The sequence below is a fragment of the Grus americana genome, chromosome 10 (genome assembly GCF_028858705.1).
Source record: "Grus americana isolate bGruAme1 chromosome 10, bGruAme1.mat, whole genome shotgun sequence".
Taxonomy (NCBI): domain Eukaryota; kingdom Metazoa; phylum Chordata; class Aves; order Gruiformes; family Gruidae; genus Grus; species Grus americana.
In genome coordinates this window covers 11,284,319-11,305,049 of record NC_072861.1, presented here as the reverse complement: position 1 = coordinate 11,305,049, position 20,731 = coordinate 11,284,319, and the positions used below count along the sequence as shown (strand labels likewise).

Sequence of the window (20,731 nt, the reverse complement as noted above, 5' to 3'; positions counted from 1 at the left end):
CACTGAAATACAAACTGCTGACATGGTATTACTATTTAAATCTGAAAAAATTAGATCAACTCTACCTTCAAGCTAGTACAATTTTTCTAACATTTATCTACATTTTTCTAACAATTATCCCTCATGTTCGCTAAGTTCATTTTATTCACTGATAAAATACAGTATAAAATAGAAGGAAATACACAAATTCTTTGGAAATGTTAATAAATCTTTAAAAACTCTATTCATTAATAGGATATACAGACATATTTTCATTCTTTTCAGTCTATCCTATAGAAAGAGAATAAGATTTCAGTCCAAATTAACAAGCAATTATTTAATAAGAAATAATAAGAAAAAACACTTTCCCTTACTATTACTGCTTTTGCAGAGAACCATATAACCACCCTTAGGAATATTTAATTTCTGTCATTCCTAGATGGTTTTATTGGTATAATCTCTATATTTCTAATCATATGTTAGTATATACTAAAAGTCTGCAGATATTTATCAATATGTTGGATTTCATCTGTTTTCAGCAAGGATCTGAAAGGAGCAATGGAAATCTTAATAGAACAGAAACGACAAAAGCTTTCCACTGTTGAAAAGTTGGATGAACACATGGATTTTGCATCCCAGTTGATTTTTGCACAGGTACTCAAAATACGGCTAACTTCAACTTTTCTGACATTCTTCTGTCACTAACACCACAGGCTTTGCAACTTTAACTTCATGTATCTATCTGAAAGTCATGTCATCGTAAAGGGATACAAATTAGCGTGCTCCAGGGAGTCCCTAACAGCAATTCAAACATTGGGTAGTTCATTTTTGGCAATAGGTGCTTGTCTGATTTTTTTTCATGGCTTAAACAACATCCTTAAAACTCTTGCATCTATCCCTGAATGTCCTCCAGTCTTTCCCTAACCCCTGTACTTATCTTGATGTGTTACCTTTTCTTTGCAAAGGTTTCAAATGTTATGTAAATCCTATCTTTTATAATCTCTGACAGCTCAGAAACTCTGTGAGGAAAGGCAATAAATCAATAAGAATCTGAGCTAAGAACAAACCCTTGCTTTTTTGTAAGATAATACACACCCATCAAACATGAGTTTTCCACTTTTCTCCAAAAGACAAAAAATAAATGCCATTTAGTATACGAGAGAGAAAGACAGTCAAGATTTTTACTTTTGTTTAAAACAGAAGTTTTATGTCTTTCCCATTCTACTGCTATAGGACCTTTCTTGGCATCAGAGGTCAACAATCAACATTTTCCAAAAAATTTTCAATTTTTTTTTCAGAACAGAGGGGATCTGACTGCCGAGAATGTGAACCAGTGTGTGCTAGAAATGATGATTGCTGCTCCTGATACTCTGTCTGTGACTCTCTTCTTTATGCTAATACTGATTGCAGAGCACCCCACAGTGGAAGAGGAGATGATGAGAGAAATTGAAACTGTCATGGGTAAGCAGGAGCTGCCAAGTCAGTGATGTGAGAATATAAATTTGTTTCAGCAGTGATCTAATTTCAATTATTTCAAGGCTGAAAATGCTAAGTGTTTTCTTCTAACAGAAGCATTTGCTGTAAAATTTATGAACTACCATTATATGTAAAAGATTTTATTCAAGATGAAATGAGAGAAGATGAGCAATTTGTAAGATAAATTCAAATAGGAATCATCAGAATTGACCATCTATTAGAAAGAACGTGCTATATTCACTCCTTAGCAACAGCAGTGCAAATCAGTACTCACTTCATAAGTTCCATTGAAATTATTTTCCATTTACCTTGAAATAGCAGAAGGGAACACTCATTTCAAATACTTTTAATCACCAATATTTCTCTGTGTATATAAAGAACCTAAGTTTCTCTATGACTACAGAAGGGAAAGATTAGAGAAAATTAAAATTATATTCTGCTGTCATCCATTTTGATACCAAACTGGTCTCCTCTTAAGTATTAATTACTAACTACTCAAAACACAATCAAGATATTCCAAATTCGTATTCTTCGCTTTCTCTAGGCATCAAAGCCTGACGCTGAACGAATACAGAAATTAATTTAATTAATTTAATTAATTAATTAATTTAACTCTTTTTCAACATTTACTTCTGGTCAGTTAAACACTGGAAAGTGATTAACAAGTCCCTTACTGTTTTTAATAAACCTTATTTTACTGTCCTCAGGACAATCGAGTACTCACTTATTCATCTTGCCTACTTCTTTCCCAAAGCCTTGATTTCTAAGGCAGTAGAATACTATTGCCTTTTCCTTAAGGAAGTGACCAACTGGGGTAGCAAAGCTGTCTTATCTTGAAAGCCTACCACTGCAATCCTTGAACTGCTTGTGGCTTCAAAGTTAAAATAAGGCTCCCACTGGCAGTATGTCATGGTGCCGATACTGCTGCTGAAGGAATCAAGCTGGGAGAACGTTACGCATGGTAACTTAAACAGTTAGGCCATAGCAGGGCCTGACCAGCTGTACATCCAGCCAACCCAAACACCTGGTGAAAATTTAAGGTCCCTACAAAGTTATCTCCCATCTGCAGACTATTATCAGATTCTGTTTGCTGTCAGCTCTCAGAAAATTTATTTGTTGTTTCTTCTTGTTCTCAGTCATACAAAAGTCAGGGAAGGACTTTTAGAGTTTTATCATTAACAAGAAAGTAGAACAAAGACACATAATGTATTAAGAAGAAGTGAGAAGATCATAAATTCATAAACTAGGATTTATGGTGATAAACAATGTACCAGATTTCCTGAATATGTAAGGCTACATAAAACTCCTTAGAAGCTCTTGGATCCTTCCTACCATTTCAGGAACTGAGAATCTTCCAGAAATGTTTTGGTATTTGTATGATGAAGCTATTAAATTCATAACCAACTTCTTCACCATCTGTTTTATTCCTCAAGGTGACAGAGACATACAGAGTGATGACATGCCAAACTTAAAAATCGTGGAGAATTTCATTTATGAGAGCATGAGATACCAGCCAGTTGTGGACTTGATCATGCGAAAAGCCTTACAAGATGATGTAATTGATGGCTATCCTGTGAAAAAGGGGACAAACATTATTCTCAATATTGGACGTATGCATAAGCTTGAATTCTTCCCAAAGCCAAATGAGTTCTCTCTTGAAAATTTTGAGAAAAATGTAAGTTTTCTATCTTATTTATTATAGGAAATTGGGTATTATTTATTGACAATGTATCTTCCTCTTATGTTAATCAAGAACTTTGTGACCTTAAGACTGGTTTTTTTATTGTCTAAGTGCCTAGTTAGCTATACATCCTATTATTACTATTATTATTATTAAAACTGGGCACATACTTTCCTATCAAAGTGCCTCTTGAAAAAATAATTATATTGATAACATTTTCCCCAGACATTTTAATTTTGATTAAAAATTTCTGATTAAATTTGTCAAAGACACACATCGTTCCCATTATATCCTCTAACACTGGACAAAACAAAGAGGCTTTAGGGAGCTAGAGCCATGCAAGCAGTACAACACAGAGCTGAGGCCATGTGGGGATTCCCTGAAGAGGTGAAGCAGTATAGTAACTCCCGAGAGACCGAGAACCTACCACCCATTTTATTCTTTTTTAATTCCTAAGTAAAAATAAACACCTTTTATAGACCAAAATGAAAATCCTAAGTTTTAACCAACTCAGTACTGCAGATGTTGAGTAATTCAGTCCCAGTTCAGCACAGCATTTCAATTATACTCTAACTCCCAAAAGAACCGGAATTTTCATTAGTCTACGTTACCGAGTCCTGTATCAAAAAACAATGTGAACTTTTTTCCTACCTGTAATCCCCTAGTATTGTAAATCATCCTTCAGATTATTTACTTTCATTTAGAGCTCTGCTTTTCTGATTACTGATTAATCAAGTTGTTTTGCAAAATTATATTTGTTCAGCAATAATCACCCGGCGAGATTAAAACTGTATTGAAAGAAAATAGACTGATTCTACGGCACATTTGACTCAACCAGCACAGATGGAAGTGGAAGATACTGCTACCCATTTGACAGAGAGCACAAAATATGAAATAGTAAGGCTTGGTTAGCACTATTGTGAGGGAATTAGAAAGATCTCTAGAATACATAGCCATGCAAGAGTGGATGGCATTCTATGAAAGAAATCTCAACTGCAGAGTGTTAGCCTTGTTATCATAGATACACACATTTTCTTGGTATGCAAGCTTTCTCATGCATTTTCTAGTGGCTTGCCAAATGTTAAGGTTGAATAGGGTTGAAGCTAAAGGGTTAATGTTTTCTACAGCTGTCATAGTTCTCAATTTGTTTAACTAAAAAGTTAGGAAATAGTTTTATTACCTGGTAATTTTTTTTTCTTTTGAGATGTTAGCAGCTGCATACATAAGCATCCACAGACAGTAATCTCAGTTTTTAAGAAATAAATAGATGACCTACTTTAATACACCAAAATTGGGCTTACTAATAAAAACAGCTGAAGAAATATTAAGAAAACAAAGAAACAAAAGGTATGAATGTTCAAGGAAACAAGCCTCTAAGTTTTACACTTTTCCTATCAAAAAAATCTAGGAGTACCATGTGTGCCACACACACAAATGAGGACTAAGCAACACGGTTAATGTTTCTAAACTGCTGGTTGATTACGCATAGCAAACTCTGCACACAGTATTAAAACCATCAAGAAGAAACCAAGTCGTCATAGAAAATTCAAGAGAGTTAGTGATTAAGTTTATTGAAATAACTACTCACTGTGAGTAGTTTCCATTTTACCACCCATTATTTTCATTCAAAGTATTTCTACCAAAATGGATTTCTTGCTTGTAAGTACACTTTGCTACTAAAAATATTTCCCCTTGACCCAATATTTAAGCACACATTTTCTATCTGACTTGATGCATTCTTTTGCAACGTAATTATTCTAGCAGGCACAATTTTCACACAGTTCTCATAAGTAAACAGCAACCCACACCATTATTTATGATAAGATGGCATTGTTAGAATCTAAACATTTATCCATTTTCCCAGGCTGTGCATTTGCCATTGTGGTGTACTGCCAGCTGCTGTACTTGCTCTGTATTACAAACACTTGTATTTACCTATCATTTTTCAAAAATTACTGCTCAGTGTATTTGAAAAAATTGAAACACAGAAATTTTTCTCTGTCTTAAAATGAGAAAAAAATGACACTTTTTCTAGATAATTTAACATAAAGCAAGCTTTTCTATTCTTGGGTTAAACAGGAAGTCAGAATAGAGCTAATATCATTCTTTTTTAAAAGGCGGCTAGACAGATGAAGAAAAATAACTTATTTATAGCCAGACTTACTTTTTCATAATCATAACAAATGCCTTTGTACCTCATTAACAGAACTATTCATGCTGTTAGGACTGTTTTGGGTAAGTGATCTATTCAATGTCAATAAAAGTAGCAGAAACTAGTTGTGCATTCTTCAACAGAAGAATCCTGTATTTCACATTTTAGTTGACAGGACAGGAGACAATCATTCTATAAGTGTTATCTCTCTATTAGATATCAAATAAAATTTTCAACATTACATTTTATAACAAATTAATTCTCAGGAACATTAGCTTTTTAATGACAATTGTAGTAGGTGTATGGCTTTATGATTATTTTTAGACAAGGCATCAGTCTATCTCCAACATTTATGAGCTTTGCAATGAATATTTTCTGAAAAAGTTTTTAATGAACTTTAATATATATTGAAGAGCAAAAGCTTCACTCCATTTCACAGCTTGTGGTAAAATCCCTGGATTTTCTGTTCACAGGATGAACAGACTGAAATACAGGCACAGAATTCAACTTTACATTCCTGGCTATCTTAGCATTTAAAATGGCATACATTCCGTAGGTGTGTCTGTATTTTGGCCTGATTTGCGTGGGAGGGTTGTTCAGTGTAAAGGAAAGAAGTAATTGCTCCTAAGAGATTCTTTCCACAAGTTTTTCAGAATATATTTACTACTGGTTTCCATCACAATTTTGGCTACTTTTATGAAGAAAAATTTGTCTTAAAGTTTATTCCTCGTGTTATTCTGTACAGGTTCCTTCACGCTACTTCCAACCATTTGGATTTGGCCCTCGGGGCTGTGTAGGAAAGTTCATTGCCATGGTAATGATGAAAGCAATTCTGGTGACTCTTCTGAGAAGGTGCAGAGTACAGACAATGAAAGGAAGAGGCCTTAACAACATTCAGAAAAACAATGACTTATCCATGCATCCAATAGAAAGGCAGCCTCTGCTGGAGATGGTTTTCACACCAAGAAGAAACACAAACAAAAATCAGGGTGACTAAAATGGATCAGCATCAGCATTAAAGTTGCAGGGCTTTCTCAGCCACTAAGAAATACCCATCATTCCCAGGTAAAGAGATAGAGTAAAACGTTTTGTTTGATCACTTATGGCTTCAGATGACAACTTGTTCTGCCTGCACAGCAGAACAGGTTCTGGCCACAACTTCAATGTAATAAAGTAAGACTAAAATTAAAAAAACCGTCCTGTTGCTAGGTGATGCCACACTATATGCAGGATTCCTGGCTACTTTTTAAAACCACCAAGTTCAGATGAAGTTATGCCTTGCTTTTCAAACAGTGCAAGTTCAGAGGTTTGGGGGTCAACAAAAGAACATGCCTGATGTGTATGTAATCCCAGGACTACGTGTGTGTTCCGCTCCTTGCCCCCACCTGCCCAAAGTTGGACCTAGCACTATTTAACTATGGCAAAAACTCTCATTATCTGTTTTTGAAAATATCTGAATGAATAATATTAAAGTTGGTTTTAATACTATGAATCACTTTAAAATATTTAGGAAACATAAATTATAAAAAAATGTTTGTACAAGAAGCCATTCAAACATTTTTCTTTACCATGTTTTGCTATCATATTAAACAGGTACCAAAGACAGTGTCAGATAGATTTTCCTGATGGTAGTAATTTTCAGAGTACAAGGTAATGTGACAGTTGAGATAACTGTTCTATGTTTTTAAAAACCAGCATCCTGCTACAGAGTATGCTACACGGGATTTGTAAACATCTTAGTAATGAGCAGCTGAGAAAGAGGTAATTAATATGAAATATTACTGCTAGTATTACACCTGGACACACACACCCCCCACATGCTCACAGCTCCACCTCATCTATTTAACTGTAGAAATTTCCAACCTCACCTAAGTTTAATGAAGAAGTTCAAATTCTAAGCTGCCTAAGCAGTACCTAATCCTGTTTCAATCTGGTTTTAGTTGCTCAATTCTACTTCAGAATGTAAGATTTGGAGTTGTTGCCCACGTTCCCACACCACAGTAGGGGAGAAAGTCCCTCCTTAATTATCCATATAGCTCTTACTGCTTCTCCTGAAAGAGCACTGGGCTGTATCCTGCTCTCAAGCATCTTGCTTCAACACCCACTGACTTAACAAGAGAAGAGAAACACTGGCTCAAGAGGTAGACTTTTTTTTTTTTTTTAAAGTAAAATGGGCTTCACTCATCTACTCAAGGTAAGATGGAGGTCTCATTGGGTAAAAGCTCAGAGTTTTATAGTGGCAAAGGAGAAAAGTTCTGAAGTAACAAGCAGATTTCTAGAAATAATTTTTCAAGGGTTTTTGCATACACAGATTTTTATTTTAATTATAAATTAAGCTTAGTTTTATACTTAGTCCTTAACAGGAAAGCTATATAACTACCTAAAATTTCTTGATGAAATCTGTAGAATCTTGACATTCATTGATATCTCTACTAGCCTAATGATGAGTTTTAGTTTGGTCAAGAAGAAAAAGATGTTCCTGGCTTACTGACAACATTCCTTAACAGAGAATTTCCGTGTTCAGTAAGTTCGAGTTTTCATACTGTATAACCCAAGGAAAGGGGTTTTCTGGATAAAGTGCCTTGATAAAGCCAACCAACCAATGTACAATAGACTTTATATTAACCTTTTCCTTCCAAGTCACTTAAACTGTAAAAAGAAAAAATTGTTTCTGTATTATGTCCTTTCTTTAAAAAAATCTAATTAATTAGATTAATTAATCTCTTTCCTCAGACCACTGCTCTCAGGTGCAGGTACAGCAGAGGAAGATCTATCCAATAGCATACAAAAACTGCATAAACCCGACAAATAAACATGTGTTCAACAAATACAAACGTGTGTTCCAGTCAAAGGTAATAAATTAGGTCAGGTTGGGACTGGTGCCAAGAAGAAGAACTGTACATTTAGGTAATTTCTCAAAACAGCATGCAAATTTTCTAGAGTAATTTAAAAAAAAAATCAAACTTGAAAGCAGAATAGTTTACTGTGGCTAGGTTACTTTTAAAGCTTTCTCCATAGCATTTGCATGGTACCCAAAAAATTACAATAGTGAAGTGCAAACCCATACCACCTGTAAATACAGGCAAAATTGGGTGTTTGAAGATGTATAGAAATAGGGCTTCTATTTTTTAAGTCATGAAGTGACATAGTGGTATGAACCTTTGGAATATCTAATGTAACCTCTATTTCTACATTCTCTGTAGCCTTGGAACTAGGAAATTGTTAGAGCTGTTGGGAGAAAAAACCAACCAACCAAAACCACCAAAAACCTTATTAAATCCCATTCTTACTCATTCTATATCGTAAAACACCAAAAAGGGTACTTCAGTGAACACGCTTTTCTCATTTGTGTGAGAACTATAATAAGATATCCACTGAAGGGTCTTTTTTTCTTGGGAATAAATGACTTTTATACACAGCATGCATCTTCCCTTATTTCACACACAAAAACATTTTTATAGCGATAATTTACTCTCTGATTCTCCATCATATAATTATAGGTGTCTCCCTGAGTGCAATTTTCCACAAGGTTGGAATTAATAAATTACCTTTGTCATTCAAATTTTGAAATAATTATACAAAATCATGTAGATATATAATACATTAAAGAAATCAGACCAGCATGCATTTTTCATATATTGTTGAATTTGTAGGCTAGAATTTCAGAAAAATGATTACCATAACTATTCTATGGAAGGGATAAAGCAGTTTCATTTTTCACTTTTTGGAAGCAAGCCTGCAGAATTATTTCCCATTGTATTTTAAGTATATTCTTTCTGATATGCTTTGCACACAGTGCTTCTGGTCCTCATATTTCTACAGTACTTAATTTTGTCCACATTTGGACAACAGACCTGTTAATTTATCTGAGCTGTTAGTTAATCTGAGCCCCATTCTCTATATCTTTATTATGGTTGTTATGCAGTGGTCTATTTGCATGAATATTTGCACAACAAGATCTATTTCCTCTCCTCATATACTCACATATGTTTGAGAACTGCAATTGGTGAAGCAGTGTTTCAAAGCTTGCAATGTGGATATAAACAGTTTAAATCTTTTCAGTGTATATATGCCATTGTACAAAACAGAGCTCTGATTTAAAGTGTTTTATTACAAGGTACTGTAAAAATTTAAGTGACTGTTAAAACCACATCAAGTCTACTGTCATCAAGTGACTATTCCATTAACGTTCAATACATCAACACAGACCAAACTTGAAGATTATGTTTTATACATCACTGTGATTATGGGCTGCTCACAGTGCATAAACGTGGATGTTGTTAGAAAATAAAATAATCAAATAAAAGTTGTATGCACAAAAAAAAATCATGTTTCATTGTGCTTTCCCAATCTGAGAATCACAAAAATTACTTAAATGTATGAGAGTGTATGCATGCATGAACTGATTATTAAAGTATTAGATACCAAGATGAGATCTGGGATGTTCTAAACTCAAATTTCTCACTGATTTTGGAGGATATAGTATTGCAAAGATTTTTAACAAGAAAGCAGAAATAATCATTTAAGTTCATACAAGACTGCTTGCCTAGGAATGCACTTTACTGAAGCTTTCAAAGAAGGGAGAAGAGGTAGGTTTTGCTGATTCTTAAGATACTAGGGATTTGTGGATGTCAAAAAAGCTTGTCTTGATACAAACAAAAGACTCAGCTATCTGTGAGAAATGTATCTAAAGTAATAAAAGATGAAACAAAGCAAAGAAATAAACTGACTACATAGTTCAAAGTAAATTTCATCTCTTTCTATACGTATAATGATGGCATAACAAATTCAGCTTGTATAACTAATTTATTTCACTTTCAGATGAAAGCTTTCAGAGTGGTAATTCTTGTAGTTGGCTGACAGAAGACTGGAAGGTAGTAAATGGCACAAACCACACAAACAAAAAAATAAAAATCACAAGAAGTCTTTAACATAGCTGCAAATGGATAGATTTTTCAGACAGTAACCTGGCCACAAGACGCCCCCAGTGAAAACATTTAGCCTAGAATTTTACAAGCTCTGTTAGTAATTTTAAACATTAATAAACAATTGTCAATTTTATTAGATTGTTCCCTTTCTGCATTCTGTAATACAATCCAGTGTTATAGCCTCAGTTAATATCCCATTAAATTAAATTCTTAACTTTAAAAGAAAATCCCAATTGAAAAAGTTTACAGCAGAAAGGAATGTATTACTATTGGATAGAGGATAACATGTAATACATCGGACCAAATCTTCTCTGATCTATGGTGAAATAAATCCTTCTCTAACCTAATATTGGAATTTGCTGCTGACATACTCATTTTAAAGTAGCAGTTACCTAGGACTTGAGAGGTTAAGACTGTTAGAGCTATAAAAGTCCTGGGTTTGCATACAGTTGTAACCTCAATGGTTTCAAACAGACCTTTAATTTTACAATATAGACAAGCATTTGATTCCACAGATCTACACTACTGGGGTAATAATTCCATTCAAATGCATCACTATTTAAAAAAAAAAATCATTCAGAATTGTTTAGAATTATATATTGTGAGCTACAGTCACTGAAAAAAACTCTACTGTTTTCATAAAATGAGATGTTATGCTGTTCATATTTTTGCTATCATCTCTCTAGCTGCAGATAACTATTTAGGTACAAACATAGTTGAAAACATCTATGAGTTAACACTGCACTCTGAGCAGGGCCCAGCAGATGGCACACACAGAAAATTTATTCATGCAACAACAGCTTATGTATTATCGCAGTCCCTATTGATATACAAAAGCTAAAACCCAACAGATTCCTGTGGTCTTATTCAGTTATTAAAGAGTGCTTTAGGAAGAGGTGGAGTCATTCTAGAGTCATTGAAAGTGTAGAGGTGGAAAGAAAACTAATCACCAATAATGCGGACAGAATTTATTGGCATGATTCCAATTAGTACTGGCATTAGAACATTATTTTCAAAGATCACCTTTTAACTAAAAGTGTTCTCCCAGTCTACTTGAGTGGAATCTGTATCATTTGGCATCAAGATTGATAGAGCCCTGCTTAGTAAGTTTCAAAATGATTTCTGGGAAATTGTAAGGCTCTGTTGGTATTTTAATTATAATTCAGCTTAATTAGAAGCATTTATACTAACTCACTTTCTCTTAATATGATATTTTTATGTGATATTAAATATAATTAAGTATTTTAATTTAATTTAGTGCCTCTATGGCATTCTTCCATAGTCCACAGTAGAACAGGAATCTCCAATGAAACAGAGTCATTGAAGGAAAGTTGATTTTTGTGTATTGATCCTTCAATGAGTAATGCAGGTCCCAATATTTCATGCAGCCTCAGCACACTTCTACAGTAGCTATGAACTTATCAGTCCAAGAATTGAGCAGGTCTTCATAATAACTCCTTATTTGTTAAATAATTGCTGGTCAAAATCAAGACCAGTCAACTCAGCTGCAAAAAAGGATATGTTTGGCACAATGTGCATAACTCCATTACACAGCCTCATTAGAGCTGAAAATATCTCCCATCAGATTTCAATCATTCCTCTTTAGTTTTAGAAGAGCTGATTAGCTTCTCACTCAATGCTTTATAAATTTATCCTTACCTTATAATGATATGTAGATGGAGTTGAATTTCATTCTCCTTTTAGCAGCCATTAAAAGATTCTTGGCAAGTAATTATAGATCAAAACAGCTATATTCAGAAACTGCACCTTCTAACACCTATATATATATTTGTATTTATATTCACCTTTTTTCATTCCAGCAAATCTTAGAAGATATTTTTCAGTGTTAAACAATAGTTCAAGAGAGACATGAGAAGAGTATAAATCAGTATTATTATAACATTATGTATGGTGCTAACTGCATTAAGAAAATTGCCACTTACTTCCATTTCAGAAAGCACATAATTAAATTTTGCAAAAAAGGATGAGATCCAGCTACTGAATGAATACTAAAGCAGCTGCAAGTGGATCTTTTTCTGTTTGACGTGAAGTGAAATGTTTTCAAATGAAATTTCACCAGCTTAGCTGTATAAATACAAATGAAACTATATTCATTGGTCTTGTCTTCCTTCTTCCATGAAGGATAATACAAAAAAGATAAATTCGTACCACAGAAACATTATCAAATCTGTTGTATTACTTCACCTAAGGATCTCAAAGCATGTTATGAGTATTAATTAAGTCTTTGAAACAGAGCTGACTTGCTAAATCCATAATCCAGAGAAATGTTACAGTAAAAAACAACTTATTGGGTAGGTCAGGAACCAATCGCCTGAGGGCCCCTTTACTCAGATGACCATCTTTGGTCAAAACCCCAAGACACTGGGACCATAATCCAGTTAAAGTGCCTATGCTAGGTTATATGGCCAGAGTCTGCATCTATGAGGATGTATGCATGGTGTAAATAAAATTATGTATACAGTAAATATTTCTCTAACACTCTGTAAATCATAGGATCTGACAATTTAAACAGAGGTTAGTAGAGCAGGAAATAGATAATAAATGACAATACTTTGGTTAGAATGTACAGTAAAACTCAGAGATAGCAGAAAGTTGCAGACTAAAGAAAAAAGAGAAGGTAAACCAACTGTTACCGCAAACATGAACGTGTGGCTCCAGGGAACATATACGTGAAGAAGATGAGAACACCATCAGGAATAACACCTCCTTGTCAGAACTGGGGACACTAACGTCTTGTTGAGACACTCCACTTCGGGAAGAATAGCCATCAACCTTGGGACTCCACAGATAATCAAGATGCAAAGAGAACACTTCAAGAGGTATGTATACAGCTTGCTAAAATGTACCAGCTGTGGTTTATCATTGCTTGCTTGTTATTAACTAGGTTACCAGTAAATTATTGACTCTATACCTTGTGTTTTCCTTTGTTGCTGGCAAGTATCCTGCTTAAAATAACAAGTGCAACGACCTCAAGTTTTTTTTGGTTGGTTGGTTGAACAGCTACTTCAAATTATATCAAGGAATGACAGCTCCTCATTTTCAGTTCCAGCTACACAGTAGAACTCTTTGCCATAATAGGAGAATGTCATCTAGCAAATACAAAACCTTGTTAAAATTCTCTTACATTTGAGTCATTTATCATCAATCATTTCTGAAAAGCACCATGGGAACTGTATCACGACCCAACAAAGGATGAATTGTTTTGGGGAACTACATCTTATAGGGTTAAAAGGTTTTCATACAGCACACTAGCACAAAACATTGGCATGAGATAGTGAGGCTTGTGATTCACAAGATGAGGAAGTTTATGCAGACTAGACAAAGAAGATATACTCCTTAGTGAGTATTCTCTCCTGGGTGCTCTCTGTCCTCTTTGGAAATTGCTCATCCTCAAAAGCCCTGTGGAGGAGCTCAACTTTAAGGCTGCCAAGGTTCTGCAACTTAGCTGCTACCACTAACAATAGAATCCAAGTTCAGGTAATTGTAAAAAACAAACAAACAAAACAAAACCAAAACAACTCCAAAAACACCAAACCAAAAAAAACCACCCCACCAAACCAAAAAAATATCCTACAACCCACCATATTTTGTGAAAGAGGGGGCAATGATGAAGTATGCAGTATTGATGTGCAGGAATAGTCTCCAAACATTACAATCTATTGAAAGCCCAAGTTCACCATGTTCTTTAACGTTGTCAAGCTACAGATCATCAATTTGTGAGCAGCCTAAAGCCTAATATTGGACCTACTTAAATTTCAAACCACTTATTGAATTTTCTGTTTGAAGTCTGCTAACATGAATCCATTTCCACATTAATTTTTTTTATTAAATGATTAAATTCCCAATTGTCTTCTGAGAATTCAAGGAGTTCTCTGTAGAACAGCCTGTAGGGATAGAGCATGAATAGAGCAACAGGAGATTAAAACAATCCAAAACACTGCTTCAGCATTTGGCTTCTGATGAGGCTGATTAATTAGCATGGTGGCTTTGTGACATCATAGTCTTTCAAATGAAATACCACAGACTGGACTTGGATCAGAGTAAAACCCCTTAATGAATATTGCTGCAATGGAGCCTTTGCGAGTCCAATGACTATTTACATATTAGTCCACAGTTTGAAAAGTTAAAAAATAAACTGAAGTGTGACACTCATTTGCCAAGCCTTTTTAGAACTTACAATATGTGGTTTACAGGGGTTCATTTCAGTATTCTGAACAAGTCTAATGAAGCGTCACGTAAAGCCAGTGGGATTTAGAAGTTTAAGTGTTACAATAGCTCCCAAGAGCAAGGAAAAAATAATTCTAAATATATTTTAAAATTAATAGCAAAAACATCTTTTCTTCTAATTGATTAGCAATAAATCAGCAGTACATGTGTACAACATAAATCCTAGAGTAACAGTTTTCCTTCAGCCTGCTATACAAGATATTTTATGCTTTACCTCATCTGCAAAGCATTACCATTATTATTTTTCATAGTATTTTAATTCCAAAATCTTAACGCTGTACTTTGTGCCACAATCTGGTTTTGTGCACCAAGTCCAAATGTTTGTGGGGTTTTTTGGTTTTGTTTCTCTTTTGCGATCATTCTATTGTAATACGTAGTTTAGTATCTTATAACTACTTCCTATCTGCAGTTTCATTGTGCTATTTCATTACACTAATAAATTCTTTTTCTATAGCATTCTGAAACCTTTCGTTTACTTATCCATCCATTTTGCAGTAACATGACAAAATACAGCTACAACAGCTTAACTGATTTATCAAGGGAGAAGCTTTCCAGAGCAGAGACTTTGACCACATACTACATGGCATTTAAGTCCTTTCATTTCTTTTTTTCCCCACACTTACGAATGTCTGAAATAATGCAAGTGCTGTACTGCAGCCTTCCAAAGCAGTACTTTTTTAATGCATAAAACTACACAAAACTAAAGGGTTTAAATGCATGCTTTGAGATAAATTCAAGATCATGTGAAAGATGCAAAGACTGTTGGCACAATGGAGAAAACAATACTTTATGCTGGAGGAGATGTATTTATCACACTATCCCTCTGTCCTGGAGAAGGCCAGTTGAAAGTCCACAAAATACAGCCAAGGGACAGACTACATTACTACAGCACAGGTAAACAAGAGGTCTAGTGCTCAAGCTCATTCCTTAGCCCTCTCATTTAGCAGCAGAGAATTTCTAAAAATCAGGGAGTTACCGATGCACCAGTAACCATCCTCAAAAACATTCCCAGTCATTATAATGCATTGTGAATGGAAGAAACCATAGAGTTCATCAAGAAGAACACACGATAAGAAATAAATACATATTTTGAAGATTTTAAAAGGTGTTTTGTTGCCCTTAGGAGTAAAGCCCATTTCCAATGGAATTCATGATAGTTTACCAAGCTTTATTTTCCCCCCTCTCTATTGAATTACACTGAAACGGTCTGCTGAGAGAAGAAATAAAACTCAATAAAACCCAAGCTTTTCTGTTTAAGCCTAGCTAATTTCTAGTAGAAAGTAGATTTAAGACTGGCATGTAAAATGGGTTCAGATTCTGAAATTTAAGATAAAGGCATTCATGCCTGGTATTGGCTTCAAATTCATTTCCAGTGGATAAAACAATCAAAACCCCAATATTTAAACCTTTTCAACTCTCAGATTTAACTTGAGGTTAACGCTCAGTGACACGTTTTTACAGGTTCCTTTAATAGCTAGACATCTATATTAATCTCTGTTTAACATTTAAAACATATATCTACAAAAACTAAAAATTTAATTAACACCTCTTAATTGCCATTTCTGAAATCACCATATGATCACAGATATGTCCTAATCCTTCAGTATAATTTTGAGCTTTGGTATTGCAGAAAATGCAGAAACGGATGTGTATTAGCTATGCAAGACTAAAGCATACAATCACCCGATTACTTTAAAATAAACACTTAGAAGATTAATGAAGAGAAATAATTGCCTTCCCCTTACTAAGGATGATCCTGCTAGGTTATTAAAAGAAATCTGAAGCATCACATCATTTGTATGTAACCTAGGAGGATACTGAAGTGGAGAAACAAGGAATTTTTTTACCTACTATAAATGAGCTTTCCACACTTATCTATGCATACTCCAGAAATAAGGATTATACAGTAATACATTCTTTTTATTTCTGTGCTCTCTCCCAAAAAAACCTTTTGCATTAAAAAAAATCAAGAGGAAGGGAAGAAAATTTTTAAAATATTTTCAATCCTACAAGTTTTCTAAAACATGTGGCAAGATAGAAGAGAGAAATGCTATAAGTGTGTGGGCGGGGGGGGGGGGGGGAAGGGGGGCTGCGGTGGCACAGGGAAGGGACACCAAACAAAAAACCCCACCCTAAACCCTCTTTATTTAATCACACATCAGAATATGTCTAATGGACATGTGATGGAGCCTTCTTACATGAACTGATCACATTTCATTAAACAAGATAAAGCTGAAGAAATAAAATCAGATTTTCCTAGTACCAGTGCCACAGAACTATTTGTTTTCAGCAAACAGAACTGTTGTGTCTTCCATTCAGCTCTTAGGGAGTCACGTACCAGGGAGAGAAACTGTCTTTGCAAACCCCAAATAGAAGCAAAGACTAAAATGGGATAGCTAGATCTAAACCACTGAACTTCCTGAGCAAAAGAAATTGCTTCTATTGAGAACAAACTGGATGGACACTTGAACCCATCTGTTATCCCCTAGAAGATGACAGAGCACCATGTGGATGAAATATAGCCATCAAGAGCGATGCTTAGACAATGCTCTTCCCAAACAATCTTCAGTTTAATAATCCCTCAGTAGTAAAAATATCAGATAATAAATCTAGACTGTAAAGGAAGGCCAGTTGTGCATTCAAAATTACCTGTACAAAAGAAGCTACATCAAGAATTTTTAAAATTACATAGGGAACAAGCTCTGTCAGATCTATTTTAAATCCCCAGCCTCCAATATCTCTTTAGAATTAAATACCTTTTAAAGACAAACAAAAAGAATGAAGCAATCATTGCAAACTGGCTTAAATTACTTTTCAAAGCAGGTTTCATATATTAACAGCAATATGTTTTTGCCAAGCAGGCATAGTATCTTTGGGCCTAGAACAATGACTCACAAAAATAACTATTTTTGTGTAGACTAATGCTTGTACACAAGATATAAAGCTGTCCACAACAACTATAGTTAGGTTATTATTAAAGAATATCAAAGGACTAATTTTTATGGGGTGGTGATTGTATTAAGTGCGTGTATGTATATAAAAGGTTGTACCTTTTTATTTACCCATTACGGTCAATGGCAAAATCCCATCAGACTTCACAGGATGCTTGGTCAAGACACTCACAACAAAAATACTTTTTGGAAAACAGAACTTTCCCACTCAATTTTGCACAAAAACAGTGGGAAAAACCTGCAAGGTCTCAAGAAACGTTTTTAAAGATGCAAAAAGATTTTTGCTTCACAACAGGCAAACCAGATTATCTAAGACATGTTGGCTGTATTTAATTTTAAAAAGTAAAAAGCAATACAAAAGCCTAACCAGACTTTATCCTGCTCCCATTTTAACCAAAAGAGGTTTTTCCAGTACTTTTATTAAGGATATGATGGGTTTACTCTTTTGCAACCGGAAAGCCTTATGCTCTCACTCAACTCTGTAGCGATATTTTCTCACAATATCCATGTTATTAGGCAAGTACATCTTCCTATAGACCTCTCCTTCACACCAGGAAGTAGTGTCTTGGTATTTTCATAGCTAGAATTGAAGCTGAATGCAAGTCTCCACTTATTTGCTCCAATTCTGCAGTTTTAAGCCTTTGGAAGAAGATACTGGAGAAACTATAGTTGTACCTGAAACAAAGGAAGCCTTATTTACTCATGCAAAACCCAAATCTACCTTTAATTCCAAATTTTTGGTCATAAATGATCATGTCTTTTATTCATCACCAGCTTTCAAACTTTGGAATTTTCATTTGATATCTAAAATTGTGTAAATAAGTAAGGTTGCCAACAGCATATAATAAATACATAAAGATACAAAAAAACCCCCCACAGTTCAAAAAAGCCAGGTTTTTACTCTTCCTTAAAAAAGTAATTGAAGTACAAGCCAGATAGATACAGAAAATTCAAAACAGGTAACATTATTTCATATGAAGTTTTAAAAGTTTTGATGCATAATATTCGTGAGAGGGGAGAAGAAACAAAGAGCAGGACTGATTTTGCATTGCTCCAAGGTGGTAATATTGCATGCTGGACCTCATTCAGTTCCAGTTGCTGCTCTGTCAGAGGAAATGAAATCTCTAGTTTTTGAATAGCACGAAATTAAGAACTTTTGTTTTGGTTTTTTTGTTGTTGTTTTTGTTTTGTTCCTTTTTTTAATTTGTGCAGCAAAAATTCAACTAGCTTATGTACAAGGCAAAATTTATTGTAAAAGCAGTTATGCAAATTCAAACCCATAGATCTAACCACCTGTAGAACATGCTTTGAATTGTTTGTTGAAATGGATTTTGAAGAGTTACTCATTTTAAAAGGAAAAAAGTAACATTGGATCACAATATTTACCACAGGCATAGTGCAAAGACACATGTAGGATCCCTTTTTAGCCTGTAAGGATGGAATGTTAGATGAATCTGCATTTCTTTATCAGTACATATTGTCCAGTACTGCCTGTTCAAGTATTTCATCCTAAATCTCAGTCAGCAGTTATGAAAAAAAATCTGCATGATTATCAAACTCTGCTCATAAAGGTCTCCAAGTAAAAGACAAAGGTTCATTTGACATCAAGAACTGGAAAAAACATGGGAAATCACACAAAGTTCCCAAATCCAGTCAGGAATTTTCCTTTTAGTCAGGAATATATATTTTTTTTTTTCCTCCTTTTGAAAGGAGACAAAGCTTTTCCTTATTAGGACAGATTCCTTTTCTTTTCATGCCATCATATGTTTGAATACATGTAGTAAATCAAACTGCTTATTAGCAGTCATATCCTCCTGCTCATACACTGGAATTGTATCTTTCAATATTAACTATTTTACAAGAAAGACATCTTGCTGTTCTCATGTCTTTTCTCCTAGATTAATCTTCTCTTCACCTTTGCAACTGTTATTAACTGAGAATAAACAGGGAGCTAATTTTACATGAGACATTCAGTTCCAAGGAAAGTCTAAACCATCTGGAATAGATGTGAGAGGATTGTTGACACTCAATTTTGTTAGTCTCCCATATGGTCCCAAATTATTCTCTTTTTTCTTTTTTTTCCAGAATAGGGAAGCAAAAATATACCACAACAACATTTTCTGCATCAAAGCTCATTTTCTCCCAGCACTGATGTGTTGTACATGACATATTTTGTTTATTTTACTTTATCTGGTCAGCCTGGTAACCATGCCATCACAGGATAAATACATTCAACTTTTTTTTTTTTTTTGGGGGGGGTGTGTGTACTAATATTTGGTATCAGATTTTTTTAATTAGTGTCTTTCAGCTACTCTGCATCCTGATTTCAGGCAGATCAGTAGCAACAATTGTTTCAGAACAACATTAGAAAAGGATACTCTTACCCTCATCTTTATAGATCATTCTACTACTATGGTCTAGCATAAATCTACAGGAGATTCTAAAGCCATTAAAGCTTTTGAGAAACTTTCCAAACTAGAAATCAGGTGTAGTAACATCAGCAGATATCAGTGTTTTCTTATCTTTCACTGTTATGATGCACAGAACACACCAAGTATGACAACTGAAAGAATTGAAAGCCATTCAGTAGTAAAGCAGTATGTCATGTTCCTGCTTTCCAAAATGTTTACCATGGGGGAGGGGGAAGTAAAAATGCTCTTATATTTTACAAAAAACAAAAAAAACCCAAAACACAAACACAACATTTCCATGGAAAAAGTGACCACTTAATACAATTCTTATACAAATTAATGTTTCATCTCCATGCCTACACGAACACAGTATGTTCACAGCAAAGAGACGGAAGCACTAGTTATCGTCTTTAGCTGAGGAGAGAAAAAAATGTTATGTGAAACATATTCCTGAATACAAGCAAAAGCTTACTAGAAGTTACCTCTGCTAGAACAAACAGAGATCATAAATTCTATCTCTAACGGTCCTTGTTCTTAATAATTAAATACTGTTTACAATAGGAGTTGCATGAAGCTCACTGAAGGCACAAGAAGTTTTTCCCTTTTGCACACTTTAGCTCAAGCTCTGTATGTTTTGTAAAAATAAGAACACTGGTGAGTGACAGGGTGCAGGAACAATGAAAAAACATCATATCAAGTTGCAGATATTTCCTGCACTGCCAAATACTGCTTATAAAGCCTGAATAAGTTTCCACTATGACTACTATGTTGCTTGGAGGAACAGACAACAGTGTAGTTTATTCCAGGAATGGGTTACTCAGCTGTTAGTTTTGGCAACAAGCAGTCTAATTTTCATCTTCTCGCTAGTTGTTGACTTGTCTAAGGTAGTCCTTACTACAAGTTAT

At 34.6% G+C, this 20,731-nt stretch overlaps 1 protein-coding gene across 2 annotated transcripts in view; it reads left to right on the top strand.

Moving 5' to 3' along the window:
* The window catches only part of LOC129210935 (aromatase), a 31,310-nt gene extending 24,816 nt beyond the window's left edge, over positions 1 to 6,494 (top strand). For both annotated transcript variants that reach the window (XM_054837341.1, XM_054837340.1), the window contains exons 7-10: positions 519 to 633; positions 1,278 to 1,440; positions 2,889 to 3,130; positions 6,034 to 6,494. In XM_054837341.1, coding sequence (XP_054693316.1) covers positions 519 to 633; positions 1,278 to 1,440; positions 2,889 to 3,130; positions 6,034 to 6,285 — 772 coding nt within the window. In that variant the 3' untranslated portion in view covers positions 6,286 to 6,494. The remainder of the gene's footprint in view (positions 1 to 518; positions 634 to 1,277; positions 1,441 to 2,888; positions 3,131 to 6,033) is intronic.
* Positions 6,495 to 20,731: the final 14,237 nt, after the last annotated feature.